General features: G+C 44.4%; 1 protein-coding gene across 1 annotated transcript; it reads left to right on the top strand.

The window, feature by feature from the left end:
- Positions 1–5: 5 nt before the first annotated feature.
- Positions 6–18,531, top strand: LOC149371328 (SCY1-like protein 2). The gene is made up of 16 exons (XM_089565294.1): positions 6–397; positions 833–1,000; positions 1,351–1,508; positions 2,109–2,253; positions 3,661–3,810; positions 4,749–4,964; positions 5,043–5,162; positions 5,891–6,016; positions 6,895–7,071; positions 7,746–7,868; positions 8,117–8,230; positions 12,205–12,337; positions 13,000–13,219; positions 14,807–14,879; positions 14,979–15,071; positions 15,761–18,531. The coding sequence occupies exons 2-16, from the start codon at positions 839–841 to the stop codon at positions 16,334–16,336; spliced, it is 2,586 nt and encodes an 861-aa protein (XP_089421420.1). The 5' UTR covers positions 6–397; positions 833–838; the 3' UTR covers positions 16,337–18,531.
- The last annotated feature ends 2,002 nt before the right edge of the window (positions 18,532–20,533 follow it).

The following is a 20,533-nucleotide window of genomic DNA, read 5'->3' as shown; positions in this document are numbered from 1 at the left end:
GCCTTGCAGCTGCTGTGCCGAAAATGCCGTAGCCGTAGTGACGTAGTTTCCTGGCTGGCTGCATACCGTCGTGTGTGTGCGCTTCGGCGAAGGATGCCTCTCCCAGATCGTGCCGGGTTTCGGCTTGATGTGCTAGCTCGTGTTTGCCCGGTCTGAGCTGGTCCTCATGACCGCAGGTCAGGAGACTGCCTGAAAGCGGGCTCTGCCTTTGGCGAAGGCTTCCCGCGGCGTGGTCATCAGCTGTGCTGTCGGCAGAGTGCAGTGGGTAAACGCCCGACGGTCCACTACGGCGACATTTGCAGCTGCTCCGACCTGCACTCTTCGACCCGAAAAGATGCTGCCGATTCGGCCTAGATAGCCCACAAGAAAGCTATCCGACACGCTCATCTGAACGCTAGTAAGCATACATCGATGGCTTACATTAGTAACGTAAACTCGTGCACCGGCGGCGTGTTACCAGTACGCCCGCTTGCCAAGCTAGCGCAAAACACTCCAGCGTCAGCAGCTGCTCAAGTCTAGAAATAAACGATCAGCAATCGTCACGCACACGTAATCCGCACAGTGCATGTAGAAATGCATACACATGTTACTGAAAGGCGGGTGTTAACGTGGGCGGGTCATTCAGGTGCAGTCAGACAGGAAGAACCGAATTTCAAGAAGCGTTTAAGGTAAACAGCGATCGCCACGGTTTCTGAGCTATGATAAATGTGTTGTCATTGTAAATCCGTGACGCATTCTGTGCCGGACTTGGATAGTCCGTGTCATCGTGTATTAAGAGAGCCGTTAAGTGCTTATGCTAAACGGTATGGTTTTTCCCCTCCTGCAAACACAGTTCACCATGGACGTGTTCAACCGGCTAAGGACCACAGTATCAAACCTGAGCACCGTGTTGCCAGGCAATCCAGTGACACGAGAGTACGAAATCGTCAAACATGTGGGCAGTGCTGGGCCTGGGCTCCTGTGGAAAGTATTCCAAGCCACAAAGCGAAGCACCAAAGAGGTACTCACTTGCTCATGCTATGTGTACTCTGCCTTCTAGGAGTGCAGTTGTACGGTGACATTAGTGAATATATCTACAAACGACTAAGTGACTTGTGGAAGTTTAAACACTTAGTTGGTTTAGTGAGTGTTTGTTTGGCTGCACCGCTGTCTTAGCCATCAAGTTGCCTGTTAATTATTCTCAAACAAGCTGGCGCAGTAATGTGCAGGGCTCGATCTGTGCAGAACTATTTATTGTTTCTGTTTGGTTTATAACACCCCATAACAATATCAAATAGCGCAATGGAGAGGCAGCAATATGTTTGCCTCATAGCAGCAATTTTGTAATGGCCTTAATTCTTTTAATTACAGGAAGCAGCTGTGTTTGTTCTTGAAAAGAAGCTATTAGACCGCTACTCAAAGAGGGATAGAGAGCACATAATTGAGCTTCTCAAGCAAGGAGTGGCTCAATTAACGCGCCTTCGGCATCCCAGCATTCTCACGGTTCAGCATCCCATGGAAGAATCAAGGTGACACCACATTCAGGCACTCCTTCATTATGAATCATTTTGAGAAGGTGGGCCCAAAGAATGTACAATTCAAACAAACCTGAGACGCCATGCTTTTTTGGAGTGATTGGGCACATTTGTTTACATATTGAGAAATTGTGAATGGTTCATGGAGGTTTAACGTCCCAAAGTGTCTCAGGCTATGAGGGACGCTGTAGTGAAGGGCTCTGGAAATTTCGACTGCCTGGGGTTCTTTAATGTGCACTAACATTGCACAGTATACAGGCCTCTAGAATTTCGCCTCTATCGAAATAGGACCGCCTCAGCCAAGATTGAAATTGCGTCTTTTGGGTCATCAGCCAAGAACCACAACCACTGAGCCACCGCGCTGGCTTGCATATTGAGAAATGAATGTATATGTACTGATACTAATGCCAGAGAACATCAGGTTAGTGGTGTTGTGAATATGCTTAAATTACCTTTTATAATGTGTGCTGCATTGGCATCAGCTTGTTAGTTTCAGATTCCTTCAGATGTTGCACTTTTAAACTGCTGAGACTCATGGTGAAAAAGAAAAATAAAGTAACCGTGCACTGCTCACACCTCTTTTTGTGCGTGCAGGGAAAGTCTGGCATTTGCAACAGAGCCAGTGTTCTGCAGTTTAGCCAACGTCCTCGGCGAAAATGAGAACATGCCCATTCCACCTCCTCCTGAGTTGAAAGATTATCAACTGTACGACGTAGAAATCAAGTATGGCTTTTTACAGGTACGTTTTGCACAACACCTTGATTTGTTCACAAACAATACGGACAATATGCAGTTACGTGTAGTACTCAAGTGAGGTTCTTGATATACTTTTGTGTGGTATTAGCAGTCATATACGTATGCTTTCATTGCTCAGAAAGATAGAAATGAATGGTTCTCCCTGCCAAACTGCTGACTGTGCATTTAAACATTGCACGGAAGTGGCATTCAATAAAGAATTTAGTTTTATACCATGTTTAGGTGTTACCTATTTTGGCAAGAATGGGTTGCAAATGTGTATTGTCTCTGCTGTGATGCCAAGCCAGAAAAGATTTTTTTTTTCACTGCTGAAAACCATGCATTTGTTGCTGTTGAAGTAAAACTTCAGCTGCACCATGCCTCCCACCTGGCCTGTGCATTTTACTGTTTCTTCCATATCACTACAACCTGTACAAAGTGCTTGACAGTAAATTATAATAGCAGCAATAGCAGTATCACAGTGCCATTTACATGTAATACTCCACTGAATGAAAGACAAAATAAATGTTCTTTCCTCAAATTTTAGTCAGTCATCACGATATTGGGTGTTGTTCTGTACTTGAGTAATCTTTGCTTACTCTCATGTAGCATTACAAGGTCGACATACATTCGTGCCCAACCCATATTCAAATGAGTTTAGTGTACCTGTCTTCCTGAGCAGTGCTGCTGTCAGTTGACAGTTTTGGTTTGTAGGTCTAGCCATATTGGAAATGCCAGATTGGCAATACAGAATTCTCATTCTGGCACTTGTCTGTGTTAATGTATGCGTTAGTGCAGACACTTCTACTTTTTGGACATCAGTCATAATGGCAAACATTTCAAGCGTGCAAATACTTAGTAATTAGTAATTATAGACTACTGCTGCGAATGGGAGGTCAAAGTAACACTTCCACCATATTTTTGTCAAACAGTTTCCTGAACTGTTGCAAATAGCATGTCAGGTTCTGGCTGTGTGTCATTTGTAGCTCTTCACGGATGAATCTCTTTATAGATGTAGTTGTCTTCTCACTATATTGCAATAAATGAGAGAGAGCAATTAGCTGATTCGTCTTGGTGACCGTTTGTAGCTTGATAACCAGTTGTTTTCACAGCTGTCATAGCTAGGCCTTGTTGAGATCTCATGGTCATTGTTCTCATGAAATGACATCACCATATAGCAGGGTCGTGTTATCTGTCCCATGAATGGTCATGTGACTGAAGCCCTGAACTCATGCCTTTGTCACATTCTTGCTTCCACATCTCTTTTACGCATACAGTTGATGCTGAAACTTTTACTTTATGTGACTGCCTTTTCAGCCAGTCTTATCTAGTTAAGGGTCGCATGCCGGGAAGAGCTGCCAACTAAACCTTTTATATCTCCAGCTCATGCACTCAACTTCCAAACTTCCAGGTCTCCGAAGGTTTAGCATTTCTTCACAATGACGTCAAGCGCCTCCACCGTAACCTGTGCCCGCAGTCAATTGTGGTCAACAAGAAAGGTGCCTGGAAGATTGCTGGTTTTGACTTCAGCGTAGGCGCCAGCAATCCACAGGACCCACAGGTGGGCCCGTTTCACTCTGCTTCAGAGAACACAGCACGTGTGTAGCCAGCCACACTGTTGTTAGCTTAGAAAAGGCAGTTGGGAGATAGGCTGCCGTAACTTAGAAAAGGCTGCGCTTGAGATTTTTAGTGTGAAAGCACTACTTCACCGAGTCAAACCCAACCAAGAATCTTGTGGTGTCCCTGACCTTCAGGGTGCAGATAAAATAAATATTGCTGTAACTGGGTTTCGAACCCATGGTGGTGTGAACAGATCTGCTGCGCTGGCCACTGCACAAGAGCACTGTGCTATCGCTGTAGCCGATAACAGCTCATGTTAAACTGCAACACACTCTCGCGCTGTGCATTGCACATTGTCTTCATCAATTTCTATCTGCGGCGCGAACAGAACAGAAAGACATGAGGCAGCCAGGCTAAGCACATGCTTTTGCACATCTACTCAGTTTAACTGCATTAAAACCCTACCACTTTTTTTTTTTCCTTTTGCTTCATCTTTCATGGCCATGGCTGCCTTCTTAAAGCTAATATGATATTCGTGTTGTTGAGTTTTGCTTTTCATCTGAAACCTTTGAAAAGCCATGTTTTCATGCCATATTTTCGGTCTCCTTGCATGTGTATATGGCACAGAGTGGTCACTGACAAGCTCAGCTTATTGTGGATTAAACTACATCCTGCAGACAGTTGCTGTTTGAACCAGATCAGTTTGAACCTATCTACAGTTACTGGCTTGCTATGACAATCGGTGTTCTAGACATTGGCGTTTTGCCTGGAAATTTTTTTATCGAATCGTCTTTGTCGTAGTGACTGTGCCACTCAGAAACTGCAGGTAATTTTGGTGCAGCCTCAGTTGTTCACTATAGTAGTGAGATTTACCTGCCCACGAAATGGTGCTTGAAAAGTATGAGACGGTGTGTTGTCGTGCCTTCGCTTGATGCACAGCCCACATACCGAAGTCTAAACCTGGAGCCAGACCTGCCACCTGTAGCCCAGCCAGACCTGAACTACCTGGCACCCGAATGCATCCTGGCGGACTCTAATGACTCTGCGAGTGACATGTTCAGCCTCGGCGTTCTCGTCTATGCCGTCTACAACAAGGGCAGCACCCTGTACGATGCAAACAATAGCGTGGCTGCGCTCAAGCAGTGCATAAACAAGGTGATTAAAACTCGATGCACTCGAGGTGCACGCATTTGCAGTGTGATTTGTGTTGCTCAGCACGCTCTTCTTCCTCAGCACTTGAAGCATCTGTCTGCCGGGAGGCTTGGCTCCCTGCCCGAAGATGCCAAGGAGCACGTGAGGATGCTGCTCAGCGTGACACCCGACATTAGACCCGATGCGCACCAGTTCTCTAAAGTGAGTGCCACCTTGTTTTGAGGTTGTTCATCCCCACCTGTTCTCTGCGCCTGTAACTTCAATTTATTTGCAACATTACATTGCTGAGAACAAGGCTGCCAGTCAAATTATGTCCTTATTTTAGTGGAAGGGTTTTGAAACTGGATTCCAGGGAACGACTCCCTGGAGTGCTTTTCGGGTTTGCCAAGCACCTAAATCTATGCATGCTTCAAGCTGTAAACCTTTCATTCAACCACTTTATTTTGGTGCTGACAATACTGTAATTGCTTGTACCAAACTGTTTCAGTCTACAGCCAGTTATTGTTAATTGAATCTGAACATGATTCGAGGGGCCATGCATCTGCATGCTCATTTTTGCATGAATTTTAGGCGGGAAGGAATGAAAGCCAAGACATGTGGGGTTCCTTAGCACCTTATGCAAGCCATCGGGGCTGCTCCCAGCGGCCAAAAAGATTGAGAATTCCTTTTTTATGTATTGTTTATCAGAAGCATACAAACCACTTTTTGCGAGACTGGCAACTTTATTACACAAATGGCAGGGCTTTAGTGGCATTTCGTTGTTCGCTATCTACAACTTTCATGACTGCCCCGCAGAGGTATGCGAACTGACATGATCACTGTGAACAAACACTGCATGCATGCAAATGAGCATAGGTAAGTGGTGTGTAGTCATGTGTTAGCAGGGGTGCTGCCAAGCGTTGTTTTAACAATCTCACTTCCATCTCCAGCTGAAGTTCTTGGAGGATGTGGGTGTGAAGACACTGCAGTACTTGGACTCCCTCTACCAGTGGGACAACCTCCAGAAGTCTCATGTGTACAAGGGACTGCCCCAAGTGCTTGCCCAGATGCCCAAGGTGCGACAGTGCAACACCAGGCAGGGTTGTGCGATGTCCCAGCCCTCTCGCCTTGGTCATAACTCGTGATTATTCTAAGTTCCTTCTGTAATTAATGGTGCGTGGAGCTTCTGCACTGTCTGTGTCTATTCTACTTTTGCTTCCCGTGTCCTGTTGGCTGTGTTTAGTTTCTGTTACAGCAATACTACTTGTGTCAGCGTACTGGTGTTGCAGTTTGTTTTTCTTTGTTTTGCCATTCTTGAAAGAGTACAGGAATGCACATGTAATTGCAAAAGCAAAGTCATGTAGTCTGCGGTGGAAATGTTTGCAAAGCAGTGCTGTACATTTCTGTCTTCCAAGTCTTCCACAAGCCTCTTAAAATATTGGTCCTACTGAAAAACAAGTAGATCTGCCGATCGAACTCTTCAGTGGTAAAAGGCAAGCCCATTTTTTGTTGTTGTCATTGAACATACCTTTACCACGAACCCATGCTTTTGTACCTTTAAAGCTACCCATACAGTTTTAGGTGGAGGTCACTTGCAGACTGTCACTCGTGACTCTGCAACTGGTTGAGAACTGTGTTGCCTGTAACAAGCATTTGGCTGCAGTTTGCCACCTCCAAAACCCACCTCTTTTGGCTTCATTGCCTGCAATTGTACTGACATTACACGTGGCCATAAGACTACCTCATTTTAGTGCTATGCAGAGGTGAAGGTGTAAGAAGCACGGTTTCTGCCGTGCTTTCTGAGGCTTGCTCCATGAAGCGACTTTATTGAGGCACTTAGGGAGGCCACTAATGTCTCCTTTTGTGGAAGACAGCTTTGGAGCAACGTTGCCTTTTAATTCTGAGCCTTACATCATGCGTTTGCGCTCTGATCCCTTTCTGGCTGCAATTTCAGCGAGTGGCACTGCACCGTGTACTGCCGTGCCTGGCCAAGGAGTACGCCAATGTGGACATGGTGCCGTTTGTGCTGCCCAGCGTGCTGCTCATCTCTGAGCAGGCCACCAAGGAAGAGTTTTGCTCTGTCATCCTGCCGGACCTGATCCCAATCTTCAGACTCAGAGAACCTGTGCAGGTATGCACGTGCCTGTGGGCAGATGATGCTGCTTCTACGATTCTGGCTTTTGAAGTTGTGTCCTATTTTACGTTACATGGTGATGCCCATTCTATGACCATTCTCATGTCAAGCAGCAAGTTCCATCTGCCAGCAACCCAACTGCATGCTGTGCACATACATAAAAATGGCAGTGGTAATAAAAGAACAGCCGTAACATTTTGGCAGAACTTGGCTGGAGAATATGCGCAAAATGAATGCCTTTAACAAAGCACCACTGTTGGCCTTCCCAGTTTTGTCTGCAGGAGATGACAGTGGGTCTCGGAGCTTTTACCGTGGGCACAAAATTTTAGAGAAAGGCTGCCACAGGTTTAAAGCAGCTGAGTTTGGCTAATGAAAGCGGACAGCTAAGTGCCGCAAATTTTAAATATTCGCTGTTGCAGGTAGGGATGTCAGGTATCTGAAATTCAGCTATGTCAATCTGAAATTTAGCTGTGTCATTCTCTTGCGTTGTGGCTTTAGAAATGCACTCGAAACGTGAAGTTGTTTCAGTTCCACTGGCATTGACGACTGTTTTCATTGTTTTCCTAATTCCAGCGAAAAGTAAGCAAACTCTCTGCTGTTCATTGAGAACAGCAAGCTGAGCCTGGGCAAGAACTGTTAAACATTGAGCTTATTCTTTTGTTTTCTTGCAGATACTGCTGATATTCATGCAGAAAATGGAGCTGCTTTTGACCAAGTGCCCTCCCGATGACATCAAGAACCACGTCCTGCCAATGATTTATGGGTCACTGGAGTCAGATGCCCAGCAGATTCAGGTATGACGAACAAAAACAGCTGTGACTAGTTGTGGTGTAACGGCAGACAGCTGATTATAGCTAAGATTCCAGGATCGTTAACAACGGTTTTTTTAGAAGGGCTCATGTGTCAGAGCATGTCATGGGTTTGACAAATTGCTAGGTTGTGTAAGTGAGTGATTCAATAAACAGCTTTCATAAACTGCACCCAACTTCGTGATCTACTTGGGTGCTCACTTGCTGCTTCTTTTTTTTCTCGTTTTGTCTAGGAACTGTGCCTCAACATCATTCCGGACTTTGCCCATCTGATAGACTACCCATCTATGAAGAATGCCCTGCTGCCCAGGATTAAAAGGCTGTGCCTTCAGACAAGTTTCCTATCGGTATGACTGATGTGCTGTTGTTGTGCACATTTTACGGTATACAGCGGACCTTCATTGATCATTTTCTAAAAAATTGGGTGGGAGAAAGCGTATCATCTGAGAGCACGCATGATCCAAAACCACCAGTATTTTGAAAAATGCAATTTGTTTACACTTTCGCTGCCTGCAATAGCATTTTTTGCAAGATCCAAAAAATCGTTTATGGTGCTTGTAGGCTTCTGTCGGCATTTGCGATATCTTTAGCATGAAAGAAACATCGCCACATATCTAGTCCGACGATGGCAGAGGCAAAAGTAACTGGAAACGCCACTTGTCACCATTGGTTTCGGGTGGTGCTTCATCCCATGGCACATTTGCACTGCAGAGAAGCCACTCAACCCCCTGTTTACATATTGTTCTTGTTTTTTTAATGCTTTACCCAAGTCCACTGATATGCGCGGAAAAGCTGCCCCGGTAGCTCTCCACCACTGCAGTCCAGGCTTAGCCCGCTCGTTAGTTTGCTTAACATATCGTTGATCAGAATTCTATGAAATTATGAACACACTTACTGGGAAGTCATCATGTTAACCTGAAGATAAACTGTAACTGTACGGAACATTGCCATCGCTCATGATTTTGAGTGTATTAATCGGGAATGCATCAACGAGGTTTTGCTGCACCTGTTGCAGTGTGGTAGATATCAGCATTGTAGGTTACGAGGATTTCTGCATATTTAAAAAGATAAAGAGAAGCAGCTCTTTCCTAGCGGCTTTTATACTCAGAATCAGTTTTCTTCGCACAGCACATGTTGATGTGTAAAAGTTTTGCAAGTCCCATAGTTTACGGACTGTGTTGACACTTCTTGTATCGGTAACAATAACAGTGTGGAGATGGTTTTTCTTTGCATATGTTACGTATTAAGAAAAAAGCAAGGACAAAACATGACATACATGACATGACATACATGATGACATACATGATTAACCATGTATGTCATGAAAAGTAATAGACAAAAGTAATAGCAGTTTTGTATTATGGTGAATCGCAAGAACAGAGAGTACAAAGTAAAATCACAATATTAATGAAATAGTGTAACGCTTTAGTACATACGAAATACCACGTGCAACATTAAGTTAATGCTATGAATGAAAGTGATAGATGAAACTTTTGAATGACAGCTGTCCTGTTTCAGTGATACCTGCTCCTAATGCTACAGAAGAGTAGTCAATAGACTAACATTTCGAGATAGCTCATTTGTTATGCGATCACAATCATATGTGGCCTGCTCTGCTTGACGTCACAGGCACTGACACGAGTTTTGATTGCGGAGTCACTGTGCACACTTCTCTCTCACATCACTTTCTGGTTTGCAGAAGCTCTGTTCTTGGTAAAATGACAGTGTTCGCTACCAAGAATGCTCATAGGAACACTCATGGCATATTTTCTCCTAGTGTCCTTATTAAGTATTTGGTCACAAAATTGGAGTCTGCGACCTAATACTATAAGTTGTACCTGAATGTGCTTCTGTATATGCCTCAAGTGCACGCATTGCACATACTCAGTAGGAGTGATTAACAGCTGTGAATGTAGTGAGGACTGCTTGAGTCCAGTGAATATGGTTTAGGGACCTTGGCGCGGGGAGCAGGAGCTACAGACCATGAATTGAACTTGCTTTATGAATATATATATACTGTATAGAAGAGATTTTTGGCTTGTTGTTCAGACTTGCAGCAATTGATTTCACTAGTTCAACCGTGTGCTGTGTGGTTGCATTGCCGCTCTGAACTCTGAAGGACTGCTCTTTAAGTACGTGTTCCTGGATTATATCTTGTTTCTTTTGGGTCTTGTCAACTTGCTGAGTTAATGTGGATGCTTCATGTGATAAGATGTGTAGTATGTGTTTATTAGAATAAGCTCATTTCGAACATCAGCCAGGCTGGGAATACTGTTATCACGTTTTCTTTTTCCTTGTTTTGTAGAGCCGCTGCGGTGGCTCAGTGGCTATGGTGCCTGGCTGCTGACCCGAAAGACGCGGGTACGATCTTGGCTGTGGTGGTCGCATTTTGATGGGGGCGAAATGCTAGAGACCCATATGCTGTGCAATGTCAGTGCACTTTGAAGAACCCCAGATGGTCATACTTATTCGGAGCATTCCACTGTGGCACCCCTCATAGCCAGAGTTGCTTTGGGACGTTAAACCCCATGAACCCAAAACCAACCTTTTCTTGCTGGTCAATTTGATGCCTGTAGTAAAGCCAAGGCTGTGAGCTAAGCTGTCAGCAATTTTTTTTTTTATTTTTCATTGCTTGGACATCTTCCTCATTTACAGTAAACTCTCAGTTGTATGAACGCTGGTTTATCGAATATTTCAGAATAGCGAACTTTTTAAAAATCCCCGGCAATTTTCTTATAGATTCTATGTACAAATGTTTCACTTAAACGAATTTCGGAATAGTGAATATTTCAGTTGAACGAACTCGCTCAGAGGACCCAAGATTATTTTTCCGATCAGTTCAACGAATTTTTCAACCGATGCCCACCCTTATCGAACCGCCGCTCCTGCGGCAGTGTAACGTCACAGGCGCTACAGCGCCCATGGGGCAAAGCGGCGGTGCGGAAGAAAAACGGCAGCGAGGCATGGTCTCCGAGATGAGCGGCACAAGTGGGCGCGTAATCTTGGCGCCCTTGAACAAAATAATATTGCTGGCGTTTACAGCATGTACAGCCTTTGTCAAAAGTTTGGAGCCCAGGGGGTTTGCTTCTGAGCCTCACTGTGTGGTTCGTGATGCATCTCCAGCGCTCCAAATTTCATCTGGGTAAGAAGATTTCTGGTTCTGCATTCTCCAATGGGTAGGACTTCCCAGAATGCTTCAGTAGTCCCACTACAAGGCTAAGAAGTAAACCGCCTGGGCTCTAAACTTTTGACAAAGACTGTACCTATAAAAGCAACCAAAAGGCATGGATGACCAGGAATATATTCAGCGAATAACTTGAGCCTGAACGAAGAAATGAGGAAGGCAAAGAGAAAAATTCTTCTGATAGTGGACAATTGTTCAGCCCACCTTGTTGATGTTGATTTGAGCAATATTCGTGTCGAATACCTCCCGCCCTACTGCACGGCTGTGCTTCAACTGCTCGACCTGGGAATCATTCAAAACTTGAAGGTGGAGCACCGACAGCGGCTGGTTTAGCGAATTTTGATCAATCTTGGGATTGGCAGCAATGCCCCCATCAACATCAAGCAGGCGGCCGTGATGGTGACAGGCTCCTGGTGGTCAGTACCTCCGGCTGCCATTAGAAACTGCTGGCAGAAATCTGGCCTTTCCCCCCGGGCAATGAATGTGAGCCTGAGGAAGCGCGACGAGATGATAGACTCCGCGATGTGGACAGAGATCTGTCATGAGCTTGAGGTCGATAACAATACTTCGTTTGAAGACTATGCACAGTGTGACAGTGCACTGATTACCTGTGCTGGACAGACGGATCTGGAGATTGTTTCCATTGTTTGTCCTGAAGAAGAAGAGTGCGATGAAGAGGAGGCAACTGCAGAGCTAGTTTCAAGCCCTATAACTCTAGCTGAGGTTATAGGGTGCATTGGAAAGTTCAGAGATTTTGTGTCTCAACAGCAAGGTGTGCCAGAAGTGTACAAAAACATTGACTCTTTGGACAGTTTTGTTACTTCCTGTGCTTTAAAAGTACAAGTGCAGAAGAAGATTACAGATTTTTTTTTCAAAGTGAGAAAGGCAGCATTATAACAGCAATGCATTTTGTATATGTTGATATGTATAAATTCCATTTCACACTTTTGACACTATGGATGCCATGTCTTATGCTCCATGAATTGCACTTCAAACTTTTGACTCTGTATGCCATGTCTTGTGTTGGTCTAGTGAATATTCAGTTTAGTGAACTTTCAGTTTAGTGAACTAATTCTTCGGTCCCTTGAAGTTCACTCAAGTGAGAGTTCACTGTATTACTATCTATCATTATTTCAGGTGCGTGTCAACTGCCTGGTGTGCTTAGGAAAGCTGCTTGAGCACCTGGATAAGTGGCTAGTGCTCGATGAAATCCTTCCTGTGCTGCCAGAGATAAGATCCAAGGAGCCTGCAGTCCTCATGGGAATACTTGGTATGCCCTTTTTTTTTATAAATATATCCCCGACTTGCAAGGTGGTTATGCTCATGCATGGTGCACGGCACCAGAGGCTGCTGGTGCTTTCCTTGATACATGCTAGTCATGTAAAGATAACAGATGACACATAGTTTTATTTCAACTATTTGCCAGGTCATGGTCCTATTCACCTTTTGACACTAAGATAGTTTGGCTTGACAAGATGTGACGTGTACAGTATGACGTGCTATAGCTGTTGATGTGTCATTATACTGCAGGAATATACAGTACTCTGTATCTATCAGAACCAGCAAGACTGAATGTTTTATATAATAGCCGAGCTATGCAGATTATGACAGAATGTGTTTAAATATCAGCTCGTACATCTTACTGTACAATGACGCTCCAGGAACCAACCAGTCGGAAATGCAGTGTGTTCAAAATATATCTGCATTTCCTGTCTTTTCCATGAATGTTGCTACAGCAAAGCCGCTGAGCACCCAAATCACAGTTTCAATTTGAGCATTGTACCAGGACACTAAGCATTGTGTTGGCAGCGCGATAGGAGGTAACACACATTGAGTGGTTCATTTTAATAAGAAAGTTTTACCGTAGCCGATGTGCACAACTCTTAGCCTTCAAATGTAAAACCTCACATACATTCCACCTGTGCCGTCCAGGCATCTACAAACTGGCCATGTCACACAAAAAGCTGGGGCTCACCAAGGACGTGATGGCATGCAAGGTGATCCCATTTCTGATGCCACTGACCATTGAGAATGGGCTGACACTCAACCAATTTCAAGCCATCATGGGCGTCGTCAAGGACATGGTCGCCGCCGTCGAGCTGGAACACAAGGCAAAGCTCGAGCAGCTCAACTCCATAAAACAGGAGCAGAGGTCTGTGAACTCCCCTGCTTTTTTTACTTTTGGGCTTCCAGCTTGTATTACCACTGTTAGAGTAAAGGATGCTTCAGTGTGAACTCTTCTGTCACCTACAAAAACAGAAAAAGCTCTCTTGCCGGTGTAGAAAAGGCAGGGCACCATTGCGCCTACACTGGTGCAGATCTTGGCATCGTGCATGCGTCACGTGCCACGCGTTGCCCCCTGCTTACTAAAAAGTGCTTATGCTCAAAGTGTACCTGCTTGGTGACTTGGGGCTTGAAAACTCTGGCGCCACATTTCCAGCAGACATGGCATTGCAACACGTGTTATTGCAGTGCAGATATTGCCAGATGTCGGCGCTGCACACGTTGCCTGCAGCGTAAGGAAAGGCACATGGTGTGCCTACTCCTGGTAACAGCTATGCTGTAGAAGGAGCCAGGTAAGAGAGAGAGGCACGGATATCCTGTTGGGCATCTTCAAAGTGCTCAGAGCTGTATGGAAAGCGAAAATCAGAAGAAAAAAAAAACAAATAGCAGCCACTGTTGGATACAATGAGAAAAACAGAGGAAAAAAGAACACTAGAACTATGCCATTTCAAGTAGGATAACATAAGCTTTTTTAACGCCCTGTCGTCAGCTCACTTCATGCATAGTGCAATAAATGCTCTATTTGCAATTATCCCCTCTCTCTCTCTCTCTCAACACACGCGCGTACACACACACATGTACGCACATGTGCTCACATATATTTTTAGATGCATTTCTGACAAGGTGAACAATTTCTCTGGTCTCTTCAACTTTGTTTTAAAGGGAGTCTACTGTACAGTGAAATTTCTTCAAGCTGCATGATCACTTGTGCAAGTTCCTGCATTCGTGTATAAATGTGCAAAACCTTTGTTACTTCTTGGCAAGTGTAAAACTTGCAGATCTGAATGAGCATTGCAGAGTCCTTTTTTAAGTTACAAACTTTCTAATGCTAGGAGTAGCATTATACTTTTTTCCTATTATTCCATTGTGTTCTGGATTATAGACTTTTCAAATGCGTCATGCCGATATTTACACTGCTTGCACATGAAATGCAGCATTATGTTTGATGGACCAAGTGTATGACTGCTCATTCCAATGTCTGTTTGGATTTTGTTAAAAAAAGTACCTTGCGGTTTTAACCTAGGTGCTGGCCATTTGTTTTGTTCTATGACCTAAGGTACTACTTCCAAGCAGGCCTGTGCCAACTGCTTGGCACATGGGTGGATACATATGGAGCCCCCACTTAAATAGACGAGGCTCTCGAAGGCAGGTCGTTCACTTCTGAAAAGAAACCTCCACTTTGGTGGCATGCATTTCTCTCTTCCATATTTATGAGAGGATATGGCATACCAACAATATCAGGAGGCGGGATATGCGAAGCCTAGTTGGTAGTGTGTCAGAAAACCACGTCAAACAAGGTTCTTGACAATGTTATATGTGTTTCAGGCTTTCTGTTGTTATTAGAGTGAAATATCTGAGCTCTCGGCTTGTGCGCTATGCCTGGGTTGTTCTTGCGTTATAGTTACCTTAATCAGCGTAACAATATAGGTAATCCTCTTTTTGTTTATGCTTACAGCTCAGCGATGGAGATGGCCAATCCTAACGAAATTGTTCCTGGTCTCACACTCTCAGGCAAGGCCAACTCTACGGTATGTAAAAAGAAGAGTGTTCCTAATACTGTGGGCCTAAACAGTGCGGCTTATTAGATTTATCATTATTGATTTCCTTTTCCTTCTTTTTTTTTTTAGACAAGCAGTGTGTATGATGACCTAGGCATTTCCAATTTCTCCGCTCAATCACCAAATGCCAACGCCACAAAGTCACCTACACAGAAGGCCAAGGTAAGAGGATTCACAACAAAACTTGCTTTCAGGCTATTGCATTCAATTTTTTTTTACTGTCTCCTGCAGACTGTTTTGCTCAGGTTTATTGATACACTAGCGTGGTTTAGGGCAGTGATTGCTAGGATGCTTGAGCGAACGTACTTGTGGAGTTGTGCAGCAGCATGTGTGCCAGAATAGATAACGGGGCTAGTGAGATTCAGCTGCATGTTTAATAAAGCTCGAGCCATTGCTTACGTCAATGTCAGCTAGGCAGAGCCAGTTTGTCATGTCATTCATTCATTTCAGACACGTTGCATATATGGGTAAAACTTTTGGAGATAGTGCAGCTTGCATGTTTTTTGGAGATTTTAACATGGAACTTCTCCCTGTCTTTAATTAGCGTTAGGACTTAAAAAAAAACCTGCAGATGCATAAGTCACTATGATTTTGTCAGATGGGCTGGAGATTTATTGTGTCTGACATTATCGGCAGCAAACTGGAGAGCAAAGACCATCAAGCAGCTTTACTTCTGCCTGTCAAGCAGGGTACAGCAGTTCCAAGCAGTTTCGAACAGACCAGTGGTGTATGCTAATTGGTGCTTAAACATATTTCACTGCAATGCAGAGACTTTTTTTACACAACTAAAAAGAGAGGACTCTGTTGGCGCCCTATTTATTTTGCCTTTCATGTCTCTCAAATTGACGCAGCAACAGTCCCTCACCATAGAAGAAAAGCAGAGGCTAGCCCGTGAGCAAGAATTCCAGCAGCGTGTGAAGTCACAGCCATCGCTGATTCCCGCCAAGCCCACTCCCGCTCGGCCAGTGCACGAACCGAAGGACCTCACATCCACCCTTATCAACTCCAACTTGGCCTCGCTCAATATCCGCAGTCCGAGTGGATCGTCCAATCCATTTGGGGGCTCACCCGGCTTTGCATCCTCGCCTGCCGGCGACTTCTCTGCGACTGGACCACCAGCAGCGAGCATGCCTCAGTGGACATTCCAGACCCAGCAGGCCATGGCATCACCAATGGGAATGCCTTCACGTTTTGCAACACCATCGCCACAGCCGAAGCAGCAGCAGCAGCAGCAGGTTAACATGTCGGCGTTCGACAGCCTGTTCCCTCGCATGACTTCGGGGCCACCGATGGGTGCACCACGCCCCACGCTCAACCAGATGGCAGCACCCGCAAGTTTTGGGAACTTTGTGAGCGCCCCGCCAGTGCAGAATTCAGCACCTGTGAAGCCCTTGTCCAAGAGCGAAATGGATGACTTTCTCAGCTGAGCACCTGATGCTAGAGGGACAGGGCACTGTGACAAAAGGACTGGGAATGTGAGACTGCGTTTGTAGCAGCTGCCCTGTGCTTCGGGAGGCATGGTGGACAGAATTTTTGCAAATATTGGTGCAATGTGTCAACGGCTTGAACATGCGGGACATTGATGAATGGCTTATTTAACAGAATGAACGCTGTTATGCATTGCTCTGTCCTTGTGCTATGCTTAGTTCCATGCCTTGGCCATTCAGTGCATTAGCCTTGAAACATTTGATTGCTTATGACATGCACTGACAGAGAAGCACAATGTGTACTGTTTTTTATGCACCGAGCGGTATGTACAGTGGCGGCCATTATTGTGATGTAGATCAGAGCCTAAGAAGCAAGACTTGTCGTGAAAAGCGGAAGTAAAAGGTTTAGCGAGCTTTCTGGGCAACATGGCTTCCATGCAGCAGTAATAACGAGTTTCAGGCTACTTGTCTACTTTATTTGGCTGCACCTATTGTTTTCTGACTCATATTTAGGGGTGTGCGAGGAGTACTTTTTCACATCCAAATCGAATACAAATTGACTATTTGTATGGTTATTCACCACTTGTGTGAATATTCACACAAAACGAGTATTTATGCAAAAAAACAAAAAGCTAGCAGGAGCGTAAACTCTCAGATTAAAAGCTTTCGCTGTCGAAAGATGCAACAGAGATCTCCACTATGAGGCATGCAGCACGAAGCCAGTATGTTAACTTTGTGACCCTCATTTCATGCGCCTTGGAAAATTACCTTTTGCTACAGATGACGGCGGCGAACAAACCAGCGCCCCTCTCGGTTGATGAGAGGGACAATAGTCATGAGCTATGGCCTTTGATATCAGGCATGAAGTCAGGGTTTGTTGTACCTGACTGAACCCTGCCGCATCACCCAGGCTTGGAGGCCATATATTTGAAGCATGCTGCACAACATAGGAGCGGGCTGTGTTTTAACGCGAAAGCATTAAGGCTCCCATTCTACAGAAAATTAGGTATCGTCAGTGCATGGACCACCTAGGTCATGTGATCTTGTAACGTCATCACAACCTGCCCACCAAACTATGAGCAAACTGACCACCATAGCAGGTGGCAGTTCAGTTAATGATTGGTTGCGAGAAGCCCCACTGGTGGCTGTATCTGCCATTGCAGGGCCGTGGTGCATCGCTCAACTGCTGCACCTTTGTGCTGGGAGTGGTATGAGCACACCCAGGGATCTGTGAATGGAGAGAATGACCAATTCCACATATATGGGCATTAACCCATTAATGCTATTGCATCATACCCTGAAGGCAGAGGTTAAGTGCCCCTTCGATTTTTTTAAACAGCCATCGAAGGAAACTACGGCATGCCCGATTCCAACTGTGTGCCTGTTATTTGAAAACTTAAAATCAAATTTGAATAGTTTCGAATAATTTTGTTTATGCACTATTTAATTTGTTCAGTGAATTGGACAGAAGGATATTTAATTTGATTATTGAAAATTTCGAATATTTGCACACCCCTACTCATATCCTTACTGTCCTCAAAATTCAGAGATAAATTAACCATGAGACTTGCGTTGTTAATAGAGTTGGCTTTAAACAATCACTTGCAACACAGTGTTTGTGCACGTCGTTTTGCTGGCATCAACACAGCTCATTTTATCTAGGCTGACTTGGCTTATCTCGTGAACTAAAGTAAATTTTCAATGCTTGTGACCTTGTTTAAAAACAATTAAAACTGTGCTAGCAACCACAAGTACTGTTTCTTAGCTTTTTTTATGTATTAAGCCCTTTTTCAAAAATTTGCAAGCAACAAAAAGTGATGGGAAAATTATGGGTAAGTTAAAAAAATTACTTTTAACTGTACATGCTTCACGCTGATCAAGCAGTCTGAAAATGTTAGTACATACGAAGCCACATGGTTGTTTCAAGCCAGCTCTGTAAGTGCGACCAAAACACATAAACAGAAGTGGCCTACCTGCGATATGCTGAAGTTCAGTTGAACGACAGCTCTTCCATGCCATGTTTACTCCTCTCACTATTCCTCCGATATATGTATTGCCACACCAGCAGCCCCAGTGCTCACAGCAACATGTACACTGAATCGGACTGCCTCATAACAAATCTAATCTGATGAAGTTCATATGTATTTTATTTTAATTTCTTCGTTTCAATTCGATCATAAACCTTTTTTTCATGATTTAGCGAAGTAATCTATCACTGAAGATGCATTATAATGAGATTCTTTCACATGACGTGCACATACTAGATACCCTCATGACAAGCACAAGAGAAGGTACAGGTGCGGTCACAAGAAAACAAAGCACACAGTTCCGTTCCAAGAGCAATCGTGCCTTCCCCACTGGAAGTGAAGAAACATTGTTTGTCTTTGAGAAAGCACACACCATAGCTGGCAATTTCGATTGGGCAACACGCGAGAAATGTTAGAAGGAAGTAGCACGCTCCATTTACTTTTGGCTGCACCTGTACGTACAGCTGTGACTTCACTCACTGTACTGTGGGGAACCTATTACATGCAGGTGCTGTACAGTACAGCGAGTGAAATGTGAAATACTATACGGCACCTGCATGAGTTCAGGTTTATTACATAAGACCCTTCATACACGAACACCAGCTGTTGAAATGTACATACTACAACTGTGCCACCTGTTGTGCAGACACGAGAGCCATGCTGAGTGCCCAAATTTCAAGCTTGTGACACATGTATGTTCCAGAATGTGTCAGCTGCCAGTCACAATTGGGAAACTGCAGATAGAAATGTGCATGCCTCATGCATGGTTTCCTTGTGTATTGACAGTCCTTTCCTTTGGAATGATGAGCAGTATGTCTCACACGAAGTTGCATCCTTTGATGTGAAAGTCCAGATAACTCATCCAGACAGCGCAAGAAACGCTAAACTTCACTTCATACATAGCAGGCAACGCTGCGGAAGTAGTGCATCCGCGAAACAATGTTATTCCGCCACGTATCATTAACTCTTCCCGAAGCCTCCGTCAGTGTCTGGACGAAAACAAAGGTCGGTATAAAGCAAAGTGCTAGCATCGGGAATTGTGAATGAAGCTGTGAGGCGCTCAAGTGTTCGTGCCCTCTGGCTGTAATTTGCACCGAGTGTGAACCATTTTTTATGCATGGAAGGGGGTAAGAGCAATTCACCCTTCCAGCCGCGTATCATTACCGGCACATGTCATTTTTACTTCTTAAAGTCTCATTGAGTCATGGGACAACAATCTGGCAAGACGTAAAACTAAGTGCAGAAGGTGCCAGTCGCGGTACTTGAGATTTGTCGCAACGAAATATGCCTGTGTTCACTTTGGTTGTATAGTGAACTACTTTTTGAGCGTGGACTTAGCCTGCTCAAACAGGCGTGCTAGCTTTGTCAGTGTTGGTTGCTATGTATGAAACAGCATATAATGGAGGAGTTCATTCTTTCCTCTATCCATGTTTTTCCTGCAGTTGAGATGAATCCTTTGCTCAGTTTCGTGTTCTGCCAAGATAATCACTGACAATCACTCCATTGATGAATGGAGTAAAGAACAAGCGAGATGGCTGCATCGAAATTCTTGAAAGGGCGATCTGAATTGCATGCTGGCAGTGCTGTCTGCAACATAATTTGCTGCAGTGTGTTCATGGTGGTGAGGTAGTTTGTTTTACTGGAAGATGAGCAGCGTTCACCCAAGGAGAGAAAAAGAACACTCGCTCCTTGAATGAAATAAAGGCCAGCAAAATGCCCCAGAAATACTCTAGCTTGATCCAAGGTCAATGTTGCACCATTCGCCAAGAGTACACGTCACCACTTCAGCCCTGAATTTTCCACGAATGTTGTTAACAAGATGCTATGTTGGCTGCTGAGCTGTACGAATCCTCAACTGATAAAATTTGCAATACAACAAAGCTTAAGGATGCAATTACAACTTTGTTATGTCATGATTCCACTGTACGATGTACTTGGCATTAAAAACAACACTAAATAGGATAGGTGTGAAATTAGTTTTCAAGACATTAGATATCGTCAAACTTTTACCAGTAGCCGAGAGAAAACCTAGTACTTCCTCAAGCTGAATGACCTGGAAATATTTAAAAATATCAGCAGTCACAATTTTGAACAGAATGGGCTACCACACATACACTAAAAAGACTACAGACTACAGCTGTACGTAGCAACAACATTGACACAAAATGAA

Source organism: Amblyomma mixtum, chromosome 1 (genome assembly GCF_055824585.1).
Source record: "Amblyomma mixtum isolate Tamu chromosome 1, ASM5582458v1, whole genome shotgun sequence".
Classification (NCBI taxonomy): Eukaryota; Metazoa; Arthropoda; class Arachnida; order Ixodida; family Ixodidae; genus Amblyomma; species Amblyomma mixtum.
Note: the sequence above shows the minus strand (reverse complement) of the source record. Positions and strands in the feature narration are given on the sequence as shown.

What these genes read in the sequence shown, in the direction of transcription:
- LOC149371328 (XM_089565294.1), top strand. Translation starts at nt 839, where the DNA reads ATGGACGTGTTCAACCGGCTAAGGACCACAGTATCAAACCTGAGCACC. An exon ending in CAAAGCGAAGCACCAAAGAG is followed by an intron (nt 1,001 to 1,350) that starts GTACTCACTTGC and finishes TTTTAATTACAG; the next exon opens with GAAGCAGCTGTGTTTGTTCT. An exon ending in AGTCCTCATGGGAATACTTG is followed by an intron (nt 12,338 to 12,999) that starts GTATGCCCTTTT and finishes TGTGCCGTCCAG; the next exon opens with GCATCTACAAACTGGCCATG.